Source organism: Mastomys coucha, unplaced genomic scaffold (genome assembly GCF_008632895.1).
Source record: "Mastomys coucha isolate ucsf_1 unplaced genomic scaffold, UCSF_Mcou_1 pScaffold11, whole genome shotgun sequence".
Classification (NCBI taxonomy): domain Eukaryota; kingdom Metazoa; phylum Chordata; class Mammalia; order Rodentia; family Muridae; genus Mastomys; species Mastomys coucha.
In genome coordinates this window covers 7,541,886-7,560,208 of record NW_022196893.1, presented here as the reverse complement: position 1 = coordinate 7,560,208, position 18,323 = coordinate 7,541,886, and the positions used below count along the sequence as shown (strand labels likewise).

The window sequence follows — 18,323 nt, the reverse complement described above, 5'->3', positions numbered from 1 at the left end:
GGGAGGGAGAAAATGCTGCTGCCGTGTAGCTGTCATCTGTGTTCTGAGCAGTGTTGCTGTCCTCCCTCGCCATGTGGACCAAAGGCTAGTCACCAGCATTCACACTGGGCCGGATAACTCCCAGCAGATGACTGGCTCACTGTGGCCTGGCTCCTTGCTCAGAAGTCTTCTGGAGGCTGAGCTGGAGAGATAGCTCAGTGGTTCAGGGTGTTAGTCTTCTAGAGGACTCAGATTTAATTCACAACTGTCCTAGGGGGTTAAACATCCTCCCCTGGCCTCCAAGGGCACCAGGCATATACACATATGGAACACAGACATGCTTGTAGGGAAAGCACCCATACACATCAATAAGAGAAAGAAGCAATCACTCTGGAGGTTGCTCAATCAAGCTGTCATTGAGTTATTATTGTTTAGAGAATCAAACTGCCAGTGACACATAGCATGGCCCAAACTGTGACAAAACAGAGCCTCGAGACGCGTCTTGGGCGAGCACCTGCACTCACTGCTGGCCTGAGCTAGGTTCCGTCATGCATGATGGCAGCACCTCACTTCTAGATGAAGCCTGTAAGGAGGTTTGGTACAGAATGGTTCCATAACAATGTCCAGCTTGGAGCCACCTCCGTCAGTCTTGCTCCTTCCTTGTTTAAGAGGCCCCATAGAAGTTGGGGTGTACCCCAACAGTGGTAGAGTATTTGTTCAGCATATACAAAGGTCTGTGTTCCATCTCCAGGACTGCAAATAATAGTGATAAATACAAGAAGTAATTCAGAGCCACAGGGTTCTCATGAAGATACCGAGGGAAGGAAAAGGATAAAGGGAACTTAGAGGCCGGGCGGTGGTGGCGCACACCTTTAATCCCAGCACTTGAGAGGCAGAGGCAGGCGGATTTCTGAGTTTGAGGCCAGCCAGGTCTACAGAGTAAGTTCCAGGACAGCCAAGGCTACGCAGAGAAACCCTGTCTCGAAAAACCAAAAAAAAAAGGGGGGGGGGGACTTAGAGTTAGCTTGAAAGGAACTTTACATGGAACTGTCTCTTTTCACCAAAGGAAATCTATAAAATTCAAATATATAGCAAAAACATGCTTAAACAATGTCAGTAGACCAAGTAAGCTGGAAGAGCTGAGGAAACTAGGTAGTAAACTTTACAGCAGGGGATCCCCTCCACTTAGTAGCAGCCAGAAAGAAGACACATATTAGTCTCTGGAGAGCAAGCAAGTGGGAAAGCATGCTGTATGAGAAAAGTTGAGAGTTTGGGAAGAGCTGGGCAGAAGCACCAGGACAGCAGAGACACTGGTTGATAGCCAGTGGATCCTGTCCAGATGTGGAAAAGAAGTGTTATCCACCAGTGTAAGGGAAAATGAAAGCAAGAGATAGCTGATGGAGGAAGATATCTTGGTGCTGTTCTGCTTCTGTGAGGACACCATGACTAAGGCAGCTTATAAAAAAAAAGGCATTTAATTCTGGGGCTTGCTCACAGTTTCAGAGGGTTAGTCAACCATGAGAGAAAGCAGAGCAGTAGCTGAGAGCTTTATATCCTGATCCAAGGGCATCAGGCAGAGAGAAACCTTAAAACCCAGCCCCAGTGACACACCTCCTTCAACAAGGCCAAATCTTTCCCAGTTTATCTGCTGGGTACTAAGCATGTAGATCTACGAGCCTTTGAAGACCATTTTCATTCAACCACCACAGAGTTATTGTGTGAGTTATGTTGAAAAGAGCAGGACCTAGACTGGGTGTGGCAGAGCCCGCTCTGCGAAGTGACTCCCAGGCTGATCAGAGCTGCACAGTAAAACCTTAGGGTGGGCATAGCGTCAGTGTGAAAACCTCACTAAAGGCCTCAATGCTGAAGACAGTGAACCCTGAGTTTCTTTTTTACTAATTTCCCTACATTAATTTATTTGTTAAGTGAAAGTCAGAGATAAATTCTGGGCATAGTGGTCACACCTTTAGTCCCATCACTTGCAGGGCAGAGGCAGGCAGATCTAGTGAGTTCCAGGACAGCCAGGACTACTGAGAGATCCTGTCTCAAAAAACAAACAAAAAAGAAAAAAAGAAAGAAAAAAGAAAAGAAAGAGAGTCAGAGGTAACGGGGGGTGGGTTCTCTCCCTTTCCCCTGTGGGTCCCTGGCATTGGACTGAGACCCTCAGACTTGGAGACAAGCACTCTTTTTTAACCCACTGAGCTTTCTTACAAACAGCCCCAGAATGTGAATTCTGAGACTGAGAAACTAAAAGCTATGGTTATAGAAGAGACTGTGATGATATGAAATTAATAAATTGGCATTTGAAAGGAATGTGAAATATAAGTTCTCTACCATCAGTTCTCAGAGACAGGCATTTGCAGATAAATATCTGAAGTGAATAAAATGAAGAGAAATGAAAAGTCTAAGCTTTAATCACTTTGCTTAAATTTGAGAAAAAACAGCTTAGTATGATCTTACTAACAGTATAATTCTGAACTTGCCTGTTCGCAGTTAGATAAGTAGCAGTCATGGTTATAACTATGGTTGAATGTGAGCTCTGCACCTAAATGATAATGAATTTCCTACATGGGAATGTAGGTCACCTGCTATGTGTGCACCTGGGACTGAAAACCAGGTACAGCAATGGCAAATGGGGGATGGGTGTTTTATAGTTAGCATAAGAAACATGGGAGACAGCAAAGGGAAGACACTATATTGATCCATGTGGCAGCTGATTTGAGTTGGAAAAGGGATCTGCCTTCCAAATGCTGGGATTAAAGGTATGACCCACAACCATTGAGCTGTTTTTTTTTTTGGTTTTTTGTTTTTGTTTTTTGTTTTCTCAACAGGGTTTCTCTGTGTAGCCTTGGCTGTCCTGGAACTCACTCTGTAGACCAGGCTGGCCTCGAACTCAGAAATCTGCCTGCCTCTGCTTCCCAAGTGCTGGGATTAAAGGCGTGCGCCACCACTGCCCGGCTGTTTTTATCTTTTTAAAGATTCATTTTAGTGAATGTATGTGTCTGTGTTCACAGAGATCAAAAGAGGGTGTTGGAGCTCTTGGAGCTGAAGTTGTAGGCAGTAGTTATGAGTTATCCAGCACAGTGTTGGGAGCTGGTTTCAGGTCCTCTGGAGGTGCAACAACTATTTTTAACCACTGAGGAGTCTCTTCAAAGCTCCAAGTGGTTTACCTTACAAAATTTAGCAATAAAGCACTAAATTTTGCAGACAGGCCAGAGGAAGTGGTAATTGGAATTTCAGAGTCTGACAACCCTCCAAGAGTGAACAGGAGCTCCACTATTACCATGGACCTATATAGCTGCTATATTTTGCTTATTTTGTTGGTATAGTGATTAACTTCATTTTTATTTTCTTTTTTTCAAGACAGAGCTTCTCTATGTAGCTTTGGCTGTCTTGGAACTAGGTCTGCAGACAGGCTGGCCACCAACTCACAGAGATTCACCTGCCTCTGCCACATGCTGCTATGATGCTTAATCTTGAATGTCAGTTTGGTGGGATATAGAGTCACCATGGAAACAAATCTCAGGTGTACCTAAGAGAGGTTGTCTAGACAGGGTTAATTGAACTGGAAAGACCTATCTTAAATATAGGTGGTGCCATTCAGTGGAGTGGAATACTAAACTGAATAAAGAGGACTAAGGAGAGCGAGCTGAGCACCAACTTTCATTTCTCTCTGCTTCCTCACTGGATCCAGTGTGAGCAGCCACCTCTGCTACCTTCCCTTCCCTGCCATGATAGGCTGCTCCTGGAGCTGAACTGTGGGCCAGTCAGACTTGTTGTCACGGCACATAGACAGATCGCTAATACAGTGCCGTGACTGCGGCCCTAAGAGTAACTGCCTCGAGGGGACTGGAGGAGACTGCTGCAATGCAGCGTCCACACTGCTCTGCTACCAAACAAGAAGGGCCAGAAGTGACAGACCAAATGAACACATCTACAGTGCTAGCTGTTTTTTAAAATGTGTATGGCTGTTTTGCCTGCTCGTATGTCTGTGTACTATCTATCCTGGTGCCCATGGAAGCTCTAAGAGTGTTGGATACTCTGAAACTGGAGGACTGGTCATTGTAAGCTGCCATGTGCATGCTGAGATTTGAATTGAACATACAATGTGTTAACCACTGAGCCACCTCTCCAGCCCTTGGAGTACCAATCTTTATTTTAAAGCTATTTTGTGATGAGAGGAGCCAGCAGTCCTAGCAGAAAGGACTTAAATGACGGGGGCAGGAAATACATAAGGTGAGCCTGGAGCATCTCATAGAAGCATAGTTAGGACAAGCCAAAACAAAAGCAGACCCCACAATGACAGCACATCTGAAGAACTCAGGACCCCACTAAAGAGTTCCCACTAGGTTGGAGAGAGAGCAGCTAAGAGCCCCGGGTGCTCTTCAAGAGGACTGAAGTTCAATTCATAGCACCTACATTGTGACAAATAATCTGTAACTTCAGTTCCAGAGGATCTGACACCCTCTTTGTTCTCTGTGGCCACTGCATGCATGTGTTGCACATACATGTTTGGGAGTAAAACATTAACACATAGAATAATAATAAATTTTAAAAAGCATTCCTAGTAACCAAAGCTAAAGTAATTTGAATAAAACCAGCCACATGGGACTGCAGTCTGAAGCATAAATATCTGTAACTGCAATCTTATGTAAATGAATGACTCAGTAAGTAAGCAAAGGAGAGAATAAGTCAATATCCTCCATAAAGAAACCATGTAAGGAGATGGGTAGGTTTATCTTGACCTGGGGACCAAACAGTGTGACATACTGAAGCAGAAGGTAACCTGTTCTGTGGCATCTTAGCTAGGGTCACTGTTGCTGTGGTGACGCACCAGCACCGAAAGCAGCTTGAGGAGTAGTTCATTTGGCTTATACTTGTACATCATTGTTCATCAACGAAAGAAGTGAGGGCAGGAACTCACACAAGCAGGAACCTGGGGGCAAGAGCTGATGCAGAGGCCATGGAGGGGTGACACTTGCTGGCTTGCTCCCCATGGCTTGCTCAGCCTGCCTTCTTAGAAACCAGGACCACCAGCCCAGAGATGCCAGCGCCCATAATGGGCTGTGCTGACCCCAGTAAATTACTAATTTAGAAAGTTCCCTCCAGGCTTGCACATGGAGGCATTTTATCAATTAGGCTTCCACCTTTGAGATAAATAACTCTAGTAGTAAAGTTGACATAAAAGTAGCTAGCACACTAAAATGAAAAAAATCAAAAGTGTCGTAAAACTGACATATGTTAGCCTTTTGTTTGTTCTAGAATTATTCTCTTTGTTTGTCTCTCTGTGTAGCCTTGGATGTCCTGGAACTCACTCTGTAGACCAAGCTGGTCTCAAACTCAGAAATCCACCTGCCTCTGTCTCCCAAGTGCTAGGATTACCCTGTATCACTGCCCTGCAACAAATGTCAGTCTTAACAGACAAGAAAAAGTTGTTGTAACTGTGTCATTAGTTGAGAAATGTTCAGAAAGCTGGGTGACAAAAGTTTGGGCATTTCATGTATGGATTGGACATGTGCTTGAAAGTCTAGATTAGCCAGAGGCAAGGCAGCTAGTGCTTGTAGGCAAAGACAGTTCCATACTCCTGAGCTCCAAAGAAAGATGCTATCTCAAAAATCCAGAGACTCCATAAATGTATTTAACGGTCAGAGCTGAAATAAGAATGTCTGATTTTGACAGTAAATGGATGAAGAGACCAGATTAGAGTCAGCACCCTGGCCAGCTTCACCTGGCTTGGTAAAACTCCCACCCAAACATATATTCTACCTGGAGCTTGTGAGAAATACTATATTTTGTGAATATGAATATTCAGTGAATATTTACCAAAACAAAGCTTTTCTGGGCTATCAAATATCTTTTTTATAGGAGGGGCATGTGGGTTGAGGCAGTATCTCTCTGTAGCCTTGGCTGGCCTGGAACTCTCTGTGTAGACTAGGCTGGCCTTGAACTCACAGAGATCTGCCTGCCTCTGCCTCTCAAATCCTGGGACTAGAGGTATGTATCACCACTCCCTACATGGACCATCAAACATCTTAAGATTGAATATTCAGAATACAGTAATTTCTCTAACAAGAGTGAGACTAAATCAGAAACCAATAAACATACCCAGAGGGTCTGAATGTGGAGGCATACACCCACAATCCTAGCTGAGGGAAAGCTGTGGTTAGAGAGTGCCTGTCCAGCCTGGGCCAGCTAGTGAGACTTTGTCTTAACAAAACAAAACAAAATCTGGAAAACTGGCAGGTATTAAACAACATACTTCTATATAATTTGTGTATCAAAGAGAAGTTCAAGATAAATGAGTAAGCTCTTTTCAGACTTTGTGTGTATGGCTGTTTTGTCTATATAATGTCTGCACCGGGTGTATGCCCGATACCTACATGGGCCGGGGAAGTATGCTGGATCTGCTAGAACTGAGTTACAGTCTGTTGTGAGCTGCCATGTGAGTTCTGGGAACTGAACCCAGGTTGCTTGGAAAAGCAACTTGCGCTCTAGCCCCAGAAAGAAGTTGTTGATGTTGTTTTGGACTGGAATGAAAATATAGTATGTCCAAATTGGTAGAGTGTCATGAGTCATGAAAGCTATTTAGAAGTTTTAAGACTAACTTCCAAATTGGAGTGAAACTCTGTGTTGAGACAGGGCCATGCAGTGCAAACTGGCCTTGTGTTTTCTGTGTAGCCGGACTCCTGATCCTCCTACTTCTTCCTCCCAGTGCTGGGGTCATGCTGGGGTCACAGGTGTTCACCAAATGCCCAGATTGGATTTTTATTCTAAGATTTTATCTGTCTGTCTATCTACCTACCTACCTACCTTACTTTCAAGGCAGGTTTTTTGTTTGTTTTGTTTTGTTTTGTTTTTGTTTTGTTTTGTTTTGTTTTGTTGCATAGCCCTGGCTGTCCTGGAACTCGCTGTGTAAGCCAGACCTTGAACTCAGAGATCTGTCTGTCTCTGCCTCCTGAGTACTGGGACTAAAGGTGTGCACCACCACCGCCCAGCTCTTAAGATTTACTTTGACTTTATGTGTATAAATGTTTTTATCTGCACCACATCTGCATTACCCAAAAAGGTCAGAAGAGGGTGTCAGAGCCCCTCCAAACTTGAGTTATCAATAGTTGTTAGCGTCCATGTAAATGATGCAAATTGAACCCAGGTTCTCAGTAAAAGCAGTTAGTGCTCTTAACCACTGACCCATCTCTCTGGTGCCTAGAATTTTTTAAAGGCACAAATCATTAAACTCTATTTCCATATTAATAAAAGGGGCTGGAGAGATGGCTCAGCTCTTAAGAGCACTGGCTGCTCTTGCAGAGGACCAGCTTGGGTTTAGCTCTTAGTATCCACATGTTGGCTCATAACCAACTGTAACTCTAGTTTCAGGGGATCCTGATGCTGATATCACCTTCTGACCAAGTGGTACACAGGCAAAACATTTATACACACAAAGCTTTAAGATCTAAAAATGTTTATTTAAGAAATTACAAGAATAACAACACCCAAACGTGGTGACTATGCCTTTAATTCCGAACACTTGGGAAGCAGAGACAGAGGGATCTTTTAGTTTGAGAGCAGCCTAGGATACTTAGACAGAACCTGTCACAAACAGTACAAAACAAAACAAAGACACTAAAAACATTAAAAGAAAGGAAATAAAGTTGTATTAAATCAAGAAAAAAGTTTAAAAACTGCCTTATTACCAGTAAAATTGATCCATTTCTAGCCAGATAGATTAGAGAAAATCAGAAAACCTGTAATTTTCAATATCAGTGCTGAGCAGTGGGTCAACACAGAATGTGATTCATCACATAGGAAGCCATGCATACCACACGCACGTGCACACGCGCGCGCGCGCGCGCACACACACACACACACACACACACACACACACACACACACATACACTGTAGCCCCAGCTCAGAAGTGGATAGAGACAAGAGAACAGCGGGACCTTACTGGCTTCCAGTCTGGCAGAGGAAATGTGAGCTCTGTGCTGAGAGGCAGAGTCGGCCTCAGAGGAGCAGTGGAGAATGATGGAGAACAAACACCAAGTGGTTTTTCCTGACCTTTATAGTCATACACACTGCATGCCCAAACACATGCACACACATATGCGTATAAAATAATCTTTAAAAAAATTGCTGGAGCCAAAAGCATGCTGATACTGTGATGCATACCTTTAGTCCCAAGTTTATAGATACATAACACCTGCACAGTGGACGCTGACTTTGTTTTTTGTATGTGTGTGTGCATGTGGAGGTCAAAGGACACTTGGCGTGTTACAGCTTGCCTTCCCCCTTGCTTGAGACAGCCTCTTGTCATTCACTGAGTGTGCCAGGCCAAGTGACCCTTGGGCTTGTAAGGATTGTCCTGCCTCTGTCCCTCATCTCCCTGTAGGAGTACTGGGATTATTATTTAATAACCTGTGGTTTCTGGGAACAGCATAATTCATGAAGGGTACCTTCATTCACTCACTCTTTTTAAATTAGCTTACAAAGGAGTAGATTACTATGAGGTCTTTTCATACACCCTTACTTTCAGGCCCCTCCTCCACAGCCCTCTCCTGTTCCCTGTCCCCTGGCTGACATTCATGTGTACACCTCTCCATTCCCACTATTTCTCTGATCTATTCTAATATCGTGCTTTACACCCAATTCCCCCTCCCCGCACGAGATGCTTCCTATCTCATGAGGCCTTTCTAGTTTCTTGACCCCTACAGACACTCCAAATTAAACATACAAATCCAAAATGTCACAGAGAGGATTTTCATATGAGGAGAATGTATGGTGTGTGTCTCCTGAGCCTGGGCTGCCTTACATAGTGTATTTTCAGTTCTAGCCTTTCTTCTACAAAGTCATATGTCTTTGTTCCACAGTGTACCCACCACATTTTCATGATCCGTTCACTGGTTACTGGGTGTCCTTGATTGTGACTAGAGCGGCAGTGAACATGCGCTTGCCAGTATCTCTCTCTGTAGTAGGAATTAGAGTTCTTTGGGTCTATGCCCGGGTGTGACGTAACCAGGGCACGTGGTAGCTCTATTTTTAGATTTTTTGAGAAACCATCACAGTGATTTTCAAAGTGACTGCACCACTTTAGATTCCCACCAACAGTGGCCACATCTTTTCTCCCACATGCTTACCAGCATTTCTTGTCACTTTTTCTCTCCATGACAGTCTTTCTGACTAAGGGCAGAAGAAAACTCAAAATGTTACTAATTTGCATTTCCCTGATGGACAAGAATGTTAAACACTTGTAAAAAAAACTATTCCTAACAATTTGTATTCCTGAGGCTAGAGAGATGGCGTAGAGTGTTTGATCGTTTTGCAGAAAACCTGAGTCTGGTTCCCAGCACCCGTGTCAAGTGGCTCATACTCTTCTGTAACCCCATCTTCAGGAAACAAGATGCCTCTGCCTCTGTCCTCCACAGATACCTGCACTCATGTCCTCCATAGATACCTGCACTCATGGGCACAAATTCACATGTGTGCTCTCTCTCTCTCTCTCTCTCTCTCTCTCTCTCTCTCTCTCTCTCTCTCTCTCTCTCTCTCCCCCTACCCCTCTCTCATCCACACCACATATGGTTTAAATTAATAAAATAAAATAATTTTTTTTTGAGACAGGGTTTCTCTGTACAGCCCTGATTGTCCTGGAACTCACTCTGTAGACCAGGTTGGCCTCAAACTCAGAAATCCATCTGTCTCTGCCTCCCAAGTGCTGGGATTAAAGGCGTGCGCCACCACTGCCAGGCATAAAATAAAAAATGTAAAAGCACCTTGTCTTTCTTTGATTGTGCCAGCTATTGTCCATGCATATATCTTGGAATGCTTTTCCTATTTTTTCCTCTAGCAGTTTCAGAGTCTGATATTGACATCGTTAATCCATTTAGAACTGATTTTTGTTCAGGGTGAAAGAAAGATCTAGTTCCGTTCTTCTACATGCATCTATCCAGTTTTCCCAGCACTGTTGTTTTTTTTTTTTTAAAGATTTATTTATTATTATAAATAGGTACACTGTAGCTGTCTTGAAATGCACTGGAAGAGGGCGTTCCTCATTACGGGTGGTTGTGAGCCACCATGTGGTTGCTGGGATTTGAACTCAGGTCCTTTGGAAGAGCAGTCAGTGCTCTTACCCGCTGAGCCATCTCGCCAGCCCCCCAGCACTGTTGTTGAGGGTACTTTTTTCTCCTATGTGTACTTTGATATCCTTATCAAAAATCAATGGCTATAGTTACGTGGCCTTCTATCTGGGTCCCTAATTCTATTCCATTGATCTACGTGTGCATCTGTTTTTGTGTTAGTGCCATGCTATTTTTATTACTACAGCTCTTTAGTACAGCTTGAAATCAGGGATGGTTATCCTCCAGCATATCCTTTTGTTTAAGATCTCTTTGGCTCTCTGAATCTTTTGTGCTTCCGTATGGATTTTGATATTGTTCTCTCTGTGCTGAGATGAGGGGTGTTGGTATTTTCATGGGGATTGTAGAGTGTGTGTCAGTGGTCGTTTTCAGGATGGTCCCGTCCCTGAGCATGTGCTCACTGTCCTTGTCTAGTGTCTTCCCCCTTTTCTTCAGTGTATTAAACGTTTCATGTTGACATCTTTCTCTTCCTTGATTAGGTTTACTTCAAGGTTTTGTTTCAAGGTTGTTGTGAATGAAATTGTTTCTCTTATTTCTCTATCAGTGTATCTGGCATTGATTTGGAAGGCTGTTAACTCTCACTAGCATTGTGAAAGAGTTTGTGAATTCTCAGGGCCTTCTGTGTAAAGACTCAGATCATGTGCAAATAAGCAGACATTGACATCTTTCTTTCCTATTTATGTCTTCTTTTTAAAGATTTATTTATTATTATATGTAAGTACACTGTAGCTGTCTCCAGACACACCAGAAGAGGGCATCAGTTCTTATTATGGATGGTTGTGAGCCACCATGTGGTTGCTGGGATTTGAACTCAGGACCTTCAGAAGAGCAGTCAGTGTTCTTAACTGCTGAGCCATCTCTCCAGCCCCTATTTATGTCTTTTTTATTTGCTTCTCTTGTCTTACTGCTTTATCTACTATTTCCTGTACAATATTGAATATGAGTGAAGAAAATGTATATACCCTTTTCTTGTTTTTTATTTTAATGGGAAACTTGGAGTTGTCACTGTTTACTAGCATGCTAGCTATAGGCTGTGTGTAAAGCCTTTATTAAGTTGAAAAGGCCTTCTCTCTGGAGTTTCTTAAGATCTTTTTTCAAGAAAAGATGTTGGAATTTTTGTCCAAAGCCTTTTCTTCCTCTATAAAATGATCATGTGGACTTGGGGATTAGCTCCGTGGTAGAGTGCTTGCTAGGCCCTGAATTTGGTCCTCAGCTCCAAAAAGGAAAAGAAAAAGAAAAGAAAAAAGAAAAAGTTTATATGATTTATGTCCTTGATCACTTCCATTTATTGATTTATATCTGTTGAATTATCCTGGCCTCTCTGGAATAAAGAATGATCTTTTTGATGTGTTCTTTACCATGTCCTGAGTATCTTGGGTCTCAGAAAACTAACAGGGGCTGTGAGAGAATGAAGAAAGAGAAAGCTGAGATCAGGTGGGCCACAGTGCAGCACCACAGCCTGTTGGTTATGTGCAACACAGTGGAGGAGTTAGCTTGGCCCATAGGCCGCCTCTGTGAGCGCCTTTGTGGCCTCCTGGAGGATGAGGCTGGGACGCTGGACCTGCTAGTGCTTATACCACTCATCAGTTGTTCATTGAAAACCCATTCTTGGACCAGAGGAAGCTTCGCCATTCCAGCCTGACCCAAGGAAGGCACTGGTACTTACACAGTCGTGCCGTGTCAACAATACACATTCACTCAGGATTTTTTTACTCACTCTTTACATACCCCGTCAGGGTTCTCTCAGCTCCCTGAATTCTTGAGTTCAGTTGGCAAGTATTCTGTTGAGACTCTCTGAGTCTCTGCTCACCAGGGAATTGGTCTATAATTTCCCTTTATTGATGGTGTTGCTAGTGTCTTTCCTAGCTTTATAAAAAGAGCTTGGTTATATTCCATCCATTCCCTTTCCCATTTTATAACTGGTGTGGTATTGGCGGTGTGGTGGTGAGCATGCCTGCCTTCTAGCTTATGAACTAATTTGAGAAGCATGGGCATTAGTTTTTCTTTAAAGGTCTGGTAAAATTGCCCAGTGCATCTTTCTGGGCCTGAACATTTTTAGTTAGCATACTTTTATTTTTTTATTAATTTGTATTTATTATGTGTATAGGGGTTTTGCCTACATGTGTGTATACCATATGAGGTACCGATTACCGATTAAAGCCAGAGAAGGGCAATGAACTCCTTGCAGCTAGACTTGCAGATGGTTACCAGCTGCCATGTGGGTGCTAGGAATCAAACCTAGGTCCTCTGAAACAGCAGCCAGTGCTCTAACCACTGTGCCACCTCTCCAGCCTTTTTATAGATCTGCTTAAATATTTCATCTTAGTTTAAATTTGTTAGGTGATGTAACTAGAAATTCATACTTTTTTATATTTCCAGTTTAGTAGAATATGTTTTTAAGGAATGACCTAGTGACTTTCTAAATTTCATTGTTCTTTGTTATAATGAGTTTTCCCCCCAAATACTTGGATTATAGGTGTGTGCCACCTTTCCTGGTAATTTGAACCTTTTTTTTGGGGGGGGGGGTTGAGACAGGGTTTCTCTGTATAGTCCTGGCTGTCCTGGAACTCACTCTGTAGACCAGGCTGGCCTCGAACTCAGAAATCCACCTGCCTCTACCTCCCAAGTGCTGGGATTAAAGGTGTGCGCCACCATTGCCTGGCATTTTTTGAACCTTTTTACTTGTCCTTAAATTAGCAGTTAATATTCCATGGAATATCCCTGGTTTGAGGGAAGGCATACGTCTAATGCCATCTGGGAGTTGGTAAAGAGTAAGACAGAACCCAGTGATCCTCTGTTCCGGTGGCTGTATGTGTGTGGTGGGGGAAAGGGTGAGGGGGATGTATGCTGAGCCTGTAGCACTGTGAGTGCCTCCAGCACTTCCAGGATCAGCACTGTGTAAGCAGCGCCCACCTTGGCTGGGGACAGCCTGTGGCCCCTGATCCCCTCCTGGCACTGTTGGGGCCTGAGCCTGTTGGATCTGATTCTAAGCAACACCTGCTTCTGAGCTTTTTTAAAGGAAACCCAAGTGTGTGTGGGGGTTCACTCGCTGCTACAGAGTTGGTGTGCACTTGGTGTCCCTCTCATGTCTGTTGAGACAGCACTGCTGGCATTGTCTCAGCGGCCTCTGTGAAGTTACTGCCTCCATTCTAAGGATGCTTGGGTCAGGTAGATGCATGTGCTCTCCTTTGGGGAACACTGTTGAACTGCCACCTGGAGTGGGGAGCCCTTCAGACCTAGCACTAGGCTCTAAGTGCTCTTCTCCTTGCTCTTGCCAGCACTTGCTAGTTGTTGTCTTCCTGTTTGCTGGGTGCTTTATGTCAGGCACCTTTAAGAGCACTTCCTGAAGAATGACATGGAGCCATCTCCATAACTGCCAGTCTGTACTGTCTACTTCATCCCTTTATCTGCAGCATTTGCTATATGTTTAGTGTGCCTGTTTTCAGATCTCACATGCCATAACTAGATGCTCTATGTAGCAAATATCTCCTATTTTGGATTTGCATTTTTCCTCCTCTTCCTCCTCCTCTTCCTCCTCCTCCTCTTCTTCTTTCTCTTCCTCCTCCCCATCCCCTCCTTCTAGGATCTCAGTTTGTAGCCTTGGCTGGCCTGGAACTCACTCTGAAGACTAAGGTACCCTCTAACCCACAGAGAGTTCTATGTCTCTGCCTCCCTGAGTTTTGAGATTAAAGGCATACACCACCACCACATCTAGCCTGCTCTTGGTTTCTTGATAAGTAGATATCAATCTACTTCTAATCTTAACTTCATTACAGTCTAATTCACTATTTTTTTCTTCAGATGCTGGTTTTGTGACTGTCTCAGTGATCTGTCCCCACTGTAAAACCAAGCATTCTCTGGTTTTTCCTAAAAGTTCATTTGTTTTTTCAGCCTTCACATTTGTAACATGGCTAGCTTTATATCTTGGGTGAGCGTAAGCTCAGGGGTCCCATTCCATGTGTATTCTAATCAGCACAGTCTGTCTGTGAGAGAGCCTGTTCACTGTCACAGGAGATCTGCGTATGCCTTGCAGGACTGAGCTCCACTCTGCATGTGTACATTGTGCCAAGCACAATCTCCACAGTAACTTCCCCATACACGGTATCCTGTGCTGGGGTCCAGAGTCATACACAGGTGAGGCCTGGGTACTCAGTGCATCCTTTAGCTTTGTAGTTCTTGAAGCTCTCGTGCATCTACCCTGGCCCAAGTGGAATCCCAGCAGTAGGCAGTTAGCCAGCAGGCGCTCCCTCTGTACAAGAGAAGCTGGCTAGCCACTAAGACCACCTTGCTGGGAGTGGCTTCCCAGAGGAGTCTTGAGGCATGGGGATTGCTTTCCATTTGAGCCAGCTATCTGGCAGGGGAGCAAGATGGACTATAATTCCATGTTTGTGGTGTGGGCCATCTCTTGATACCCGAATTTTCCATCAGTGCTTATCCACTTTTTTTTTCTCCCTAGTGTGGCCTCTTCCTGTCTGATGCTGGAGGAGGCAACCTGATGGTCCTCTGACAACTGTTCAGCTCAGCACTAAGGAAGCAGATGGCAATGTCACAGACACAGGATTATGAATGCAGAAGCCACCATGTCGATGAGCAGGAACCCAGGATTCCAGGGTCGAGTACCAGGTAAGGAGGCGGCATCCACTCCCGATGAATTATCCAGGCCTTGGGGAGCAACCATTCAGAGAAAAGGGAGATGGCTCCAGGGCTGTTGGCTTACCTGTGGTAGTTCTCCCAGTCTTGCTCACATGGCTGCCCACGTGCACTACCTTCTCTCACCATCCTCCCCAGTGGTCGTTCCTGCTCCTGTCTCTGTAATCCAGTGTTGTCAGCGCAGCTGCTCATTGCAATGACACCTGCACACTTGACAGAGGCCAGCCAGTTCATCCCCCTCAGAACATTGATGTTTAGGTTGCACATATCAACTTTGCCCATTTTCTTGGGCACTCTGAGCATCCGTCCATACAGATACCAGTAGTCATGCCTCTTTGTTTCTATTTTTCTGATGTGCAGCTTTTTATCTGGAAGTAATTCCAAGTAACATTAAAAAAAAAAAAAAGAACAGTCCCAGAAATATCTGTGTTCTTGCTCCAAGTCATCAGCATCGGTCCCCCATCCTTGAGTCATCACCATCAGTTACCCGTCCTTTCTGAGTCACTTTGGGCAAGTCACAAGTGTTCTGCCTTAGGCCTTGAATGCTTGAGTGTGTGTCTGTCAGGTGACGCACATAACCAGGACACAATCACTGATCAGATCTGATGTTGACACAGGCTTTGATCTCCTCTGCCATCCTGAACCATAGAGACCACATATTCCCAGTTGTATTTACAGCTCTTTCTGTCCCTCTGTAGTATAGACTCTCTCAGCCAGTTCTGTCTGCCTCTGCCTTCTCACCCCACTTAGCCCTTGTGGAATCTAAGTGGTTTCTATGGCCTTTTCATGACTTTTGTACCCTTAACCAATGTAAAAGTAATCTTTGTACTCAACTGGTTAGAATACTTACCTAACATATACAAAACCCTACACTCTACAGTACTACATAAAATGGGCCTAGTGGTACAGAGTGATAATTCCAGTACTTGAGAAGTAGAGGTTTCGATGATCAGAAGTTTAAGGCTGTCTTTAGCTGCAAAAAACATTTGAACCCAGCTTGGGATATATGAGACTCTGTCTTAAAAACAAAAAGCCGTGGATGGGAGATGGCTTAGCAGTTAAGAGCACTGGCTGCTCTTGCAGAGGGCCAGAGTCTACTCCTAGCACCCTCATGGCTACTCACAACCATTTGTAACTCCAGTACCAAGGAATGTAAAACTGCCTTCTGGGCGCTGCAGGCACTAAACACACATGGTGCACAGGCATATTTAAACAAAATTCCATACACATAAAAAAGCAAATTACTAAACAACCACAGGGCTTATGCGTATACCCACCATAGTTTGCCAGCCCCTTCCAGGATTCAGGCAAGCACCTGCTGAGGGCTGGGTGGCTATGCAGCCTAGACTTTAGATAATACCCTGTACACATCACAATTCATCTTCAGACTCTTCTTTTAATCTTTCAGTTTTCCAATACCAGGTTTTGTTGTTGTTTGTTTGTATTGTGTCCTGAGTTAAATGCAGGCCCATGGATGCCAAGCCAGTGTTCTACCACTGAGTTACATCTCCAGACCCATAGTGAGCCGATCAATTTGGAGTCTATACTTGGGTGTGGTGTGAAGTGTTGACCTGACTTTTGACTCTAAAATCATTCAGTTTCTTTTTTCCCTTTCTTTTGTTTGTGTTTTTGTTTTTGTTTGTTTGTTTGAGACAGGTTTTCTCTGTATAGCCCTGGCTGTCTTGCAATGCACACCACAACCCTGCCCCACTGTGGCTGGCTGTGGCCCAGTTTCTTGGTGTCTTATTTATTATAATTGACTTTCCCTTTTCTGAGACTTTGTCCCTCTGTTCATGTCCTGAGAGTTCTGAGGCACTGGGTACTTTAGCTGGCCCATGTGTTTCCATTGACTTCTTGGTGGTGTTTTGAAACAGACTCTCTCTGTGTATCCCTGCCTGGTCTTGAAGTCACAGACATTCACCTGCCTGTAGCTCCTGAGAACTAGGTGTGTGTCACAATCAATCTTAAACACTATCACCTATAATCCTTGCCCACTCTCTCTGCAGTTGGGTCAGTAGGAAGCTGCTAAACACCAGTACCTCCTGAGCTTCCAGGATTGAGTCCTGCTGGCGGTTAAGCACTGTGAGCAGCTCTCCAACAGCTAACAGGCCTTTCTTTTCTACTTAACTCACCAGAGCATGGCTGGTATACACCGACTCCGACTCTGCAAGCTGTTTTCCTTAATTCAAAGTGCCCCACCCCAGCTTGCTCATAAGGCCGACACATACATATATGTGACCACTTGCTGTGTCTCTGCCTCTCAGAGCCCATGTAGTCCATGGGGCTTCCCAGACTGGGCTTCCCGTTTTTATGAAGCCACTCACTGTGGACATCTTGAGATCACGCCCACGCCTGGCTTTGGATGTCAGGTCCTGGGCTCCCCGCCCTCCTGGGCCTTTTATTCTGAGTATGGTGATTGAATGTTGCCCCCCCGCCAGGAGATGCCAAGAATGTTCCTAAAGGGCTGGGTTTCTGCCCACATGCACAGGAGTGCACTGCAAAGGGAATAAAACCCCATTCTTTGTAGAGAGAGGATCATTAAATTGCATTCATTTAAAAGGACTTTTTAAACAAAACAAAGACTTACATTTTTTTTTTAAAGAGATTAAGAGATTGTTCTGTGCTTAATAGCTTTCTTTTGTCACTCAGGAAAATTCTTTGGAGAGTACTGTAGCTTTGTTTTGGTAAAATCTAATCTAAGTTAGGGAGAAGGTCGGTGAAGAGCAGTTGCAGAGGAATGAGGTGTCTAAAGCCCCTCACAGCCCTGTAGGCAGCCACCTTCCTTCAGTGTCATCACCCAGGACCACACTGGAGAAGCTTGCACCTGCTGTGTTTGTCAGCAGTCAGTAGTGTGTCCATCGAGTTCTGCTTATTACCACGTTAAAAGTCTTGCTTCCCCTTCCTTGCCCCTCTCACCTGTCAGCTTCTCTCCTATAGCAGCCTCATTCATTTCTCTAGAAGTCACGCCCCTGTTCCCATTTGACCTTGCATGAGAATACCTAGCCCAAGACAGTTACCTCTACGGCCCTACTTCAGGAGCTCCATGGAACCCCCTGTGCACACCTGTCTTTGTATCTGTGCTTGGTTTTCCTTCTCAATGTTCTGTCAGGAAATCTGTCCTAAAGTGCCAGCCAAATTCTGAGGTGTCTGCTGGTCAGAATTGTCACTGCAAGACTGCATGCAGTCCATGCCAACAAGAGCAGAGGGTGCCATGACTGAGAGTTTGTGTCCACCTGGGATACACTTACGTGCCATGTGCTTCAGACTCAAGGAGAGAATAGGAGCAGCCAGGTCTAGGAGTTGAATGCTGTGCTTTCTACTGAGAGTTCACACTGAAGTCAGTCCAGCCATTAAGGGTTCTAAGATTAAGATGACCCAATTACCAATCCTAGAAGGTTTTTTTTTTTTTTTCAGCTTCAGTCAGAGAGTACAGGAGAACAGGGAACCTGGCCATCTAATGCTGGGAGCTCAAGGGACAGCTTACCTGCAGTCACTGTTGGGGCCTGCAGGACCTAGTCTCAGCAGAAGGTAACTGTGTGATGAAGAACTTGGAATGGCTTCAGAA

The 18,323-nt window shown here is 44.4% G+C and overlaps 1 protein-coding gene across 3 annotated transcripts in view; it reads left to right on the top strand.

Annotated features, from left to right (window-relative positions):
• The window catches only part of Arhgap39 (Rho GTPase activating protein 39), a 96,248-nt gene that overhangs the window by 36,124 nt on the left and 41,801 nt on the right, over positions 1-18,323 (top strand). For all 3 annotated transcript variants that reach the window (XR_004112341.1, XM_031347799.1, XM_031347795.1), the window contains exon 2: positions 14,565-14,731. Coding sequence is in view for 2 of the 3 variants with exons in the window: in XM_031347799.1 (XP_031203659.1) it covers positions 14,646-14,731 (86 nt within the window). In the remaining variant the exon portion in view is untranslated. The remainder of the gene's footprint in view (positions 1-14,564; positions 14,732-18,323) is intronic.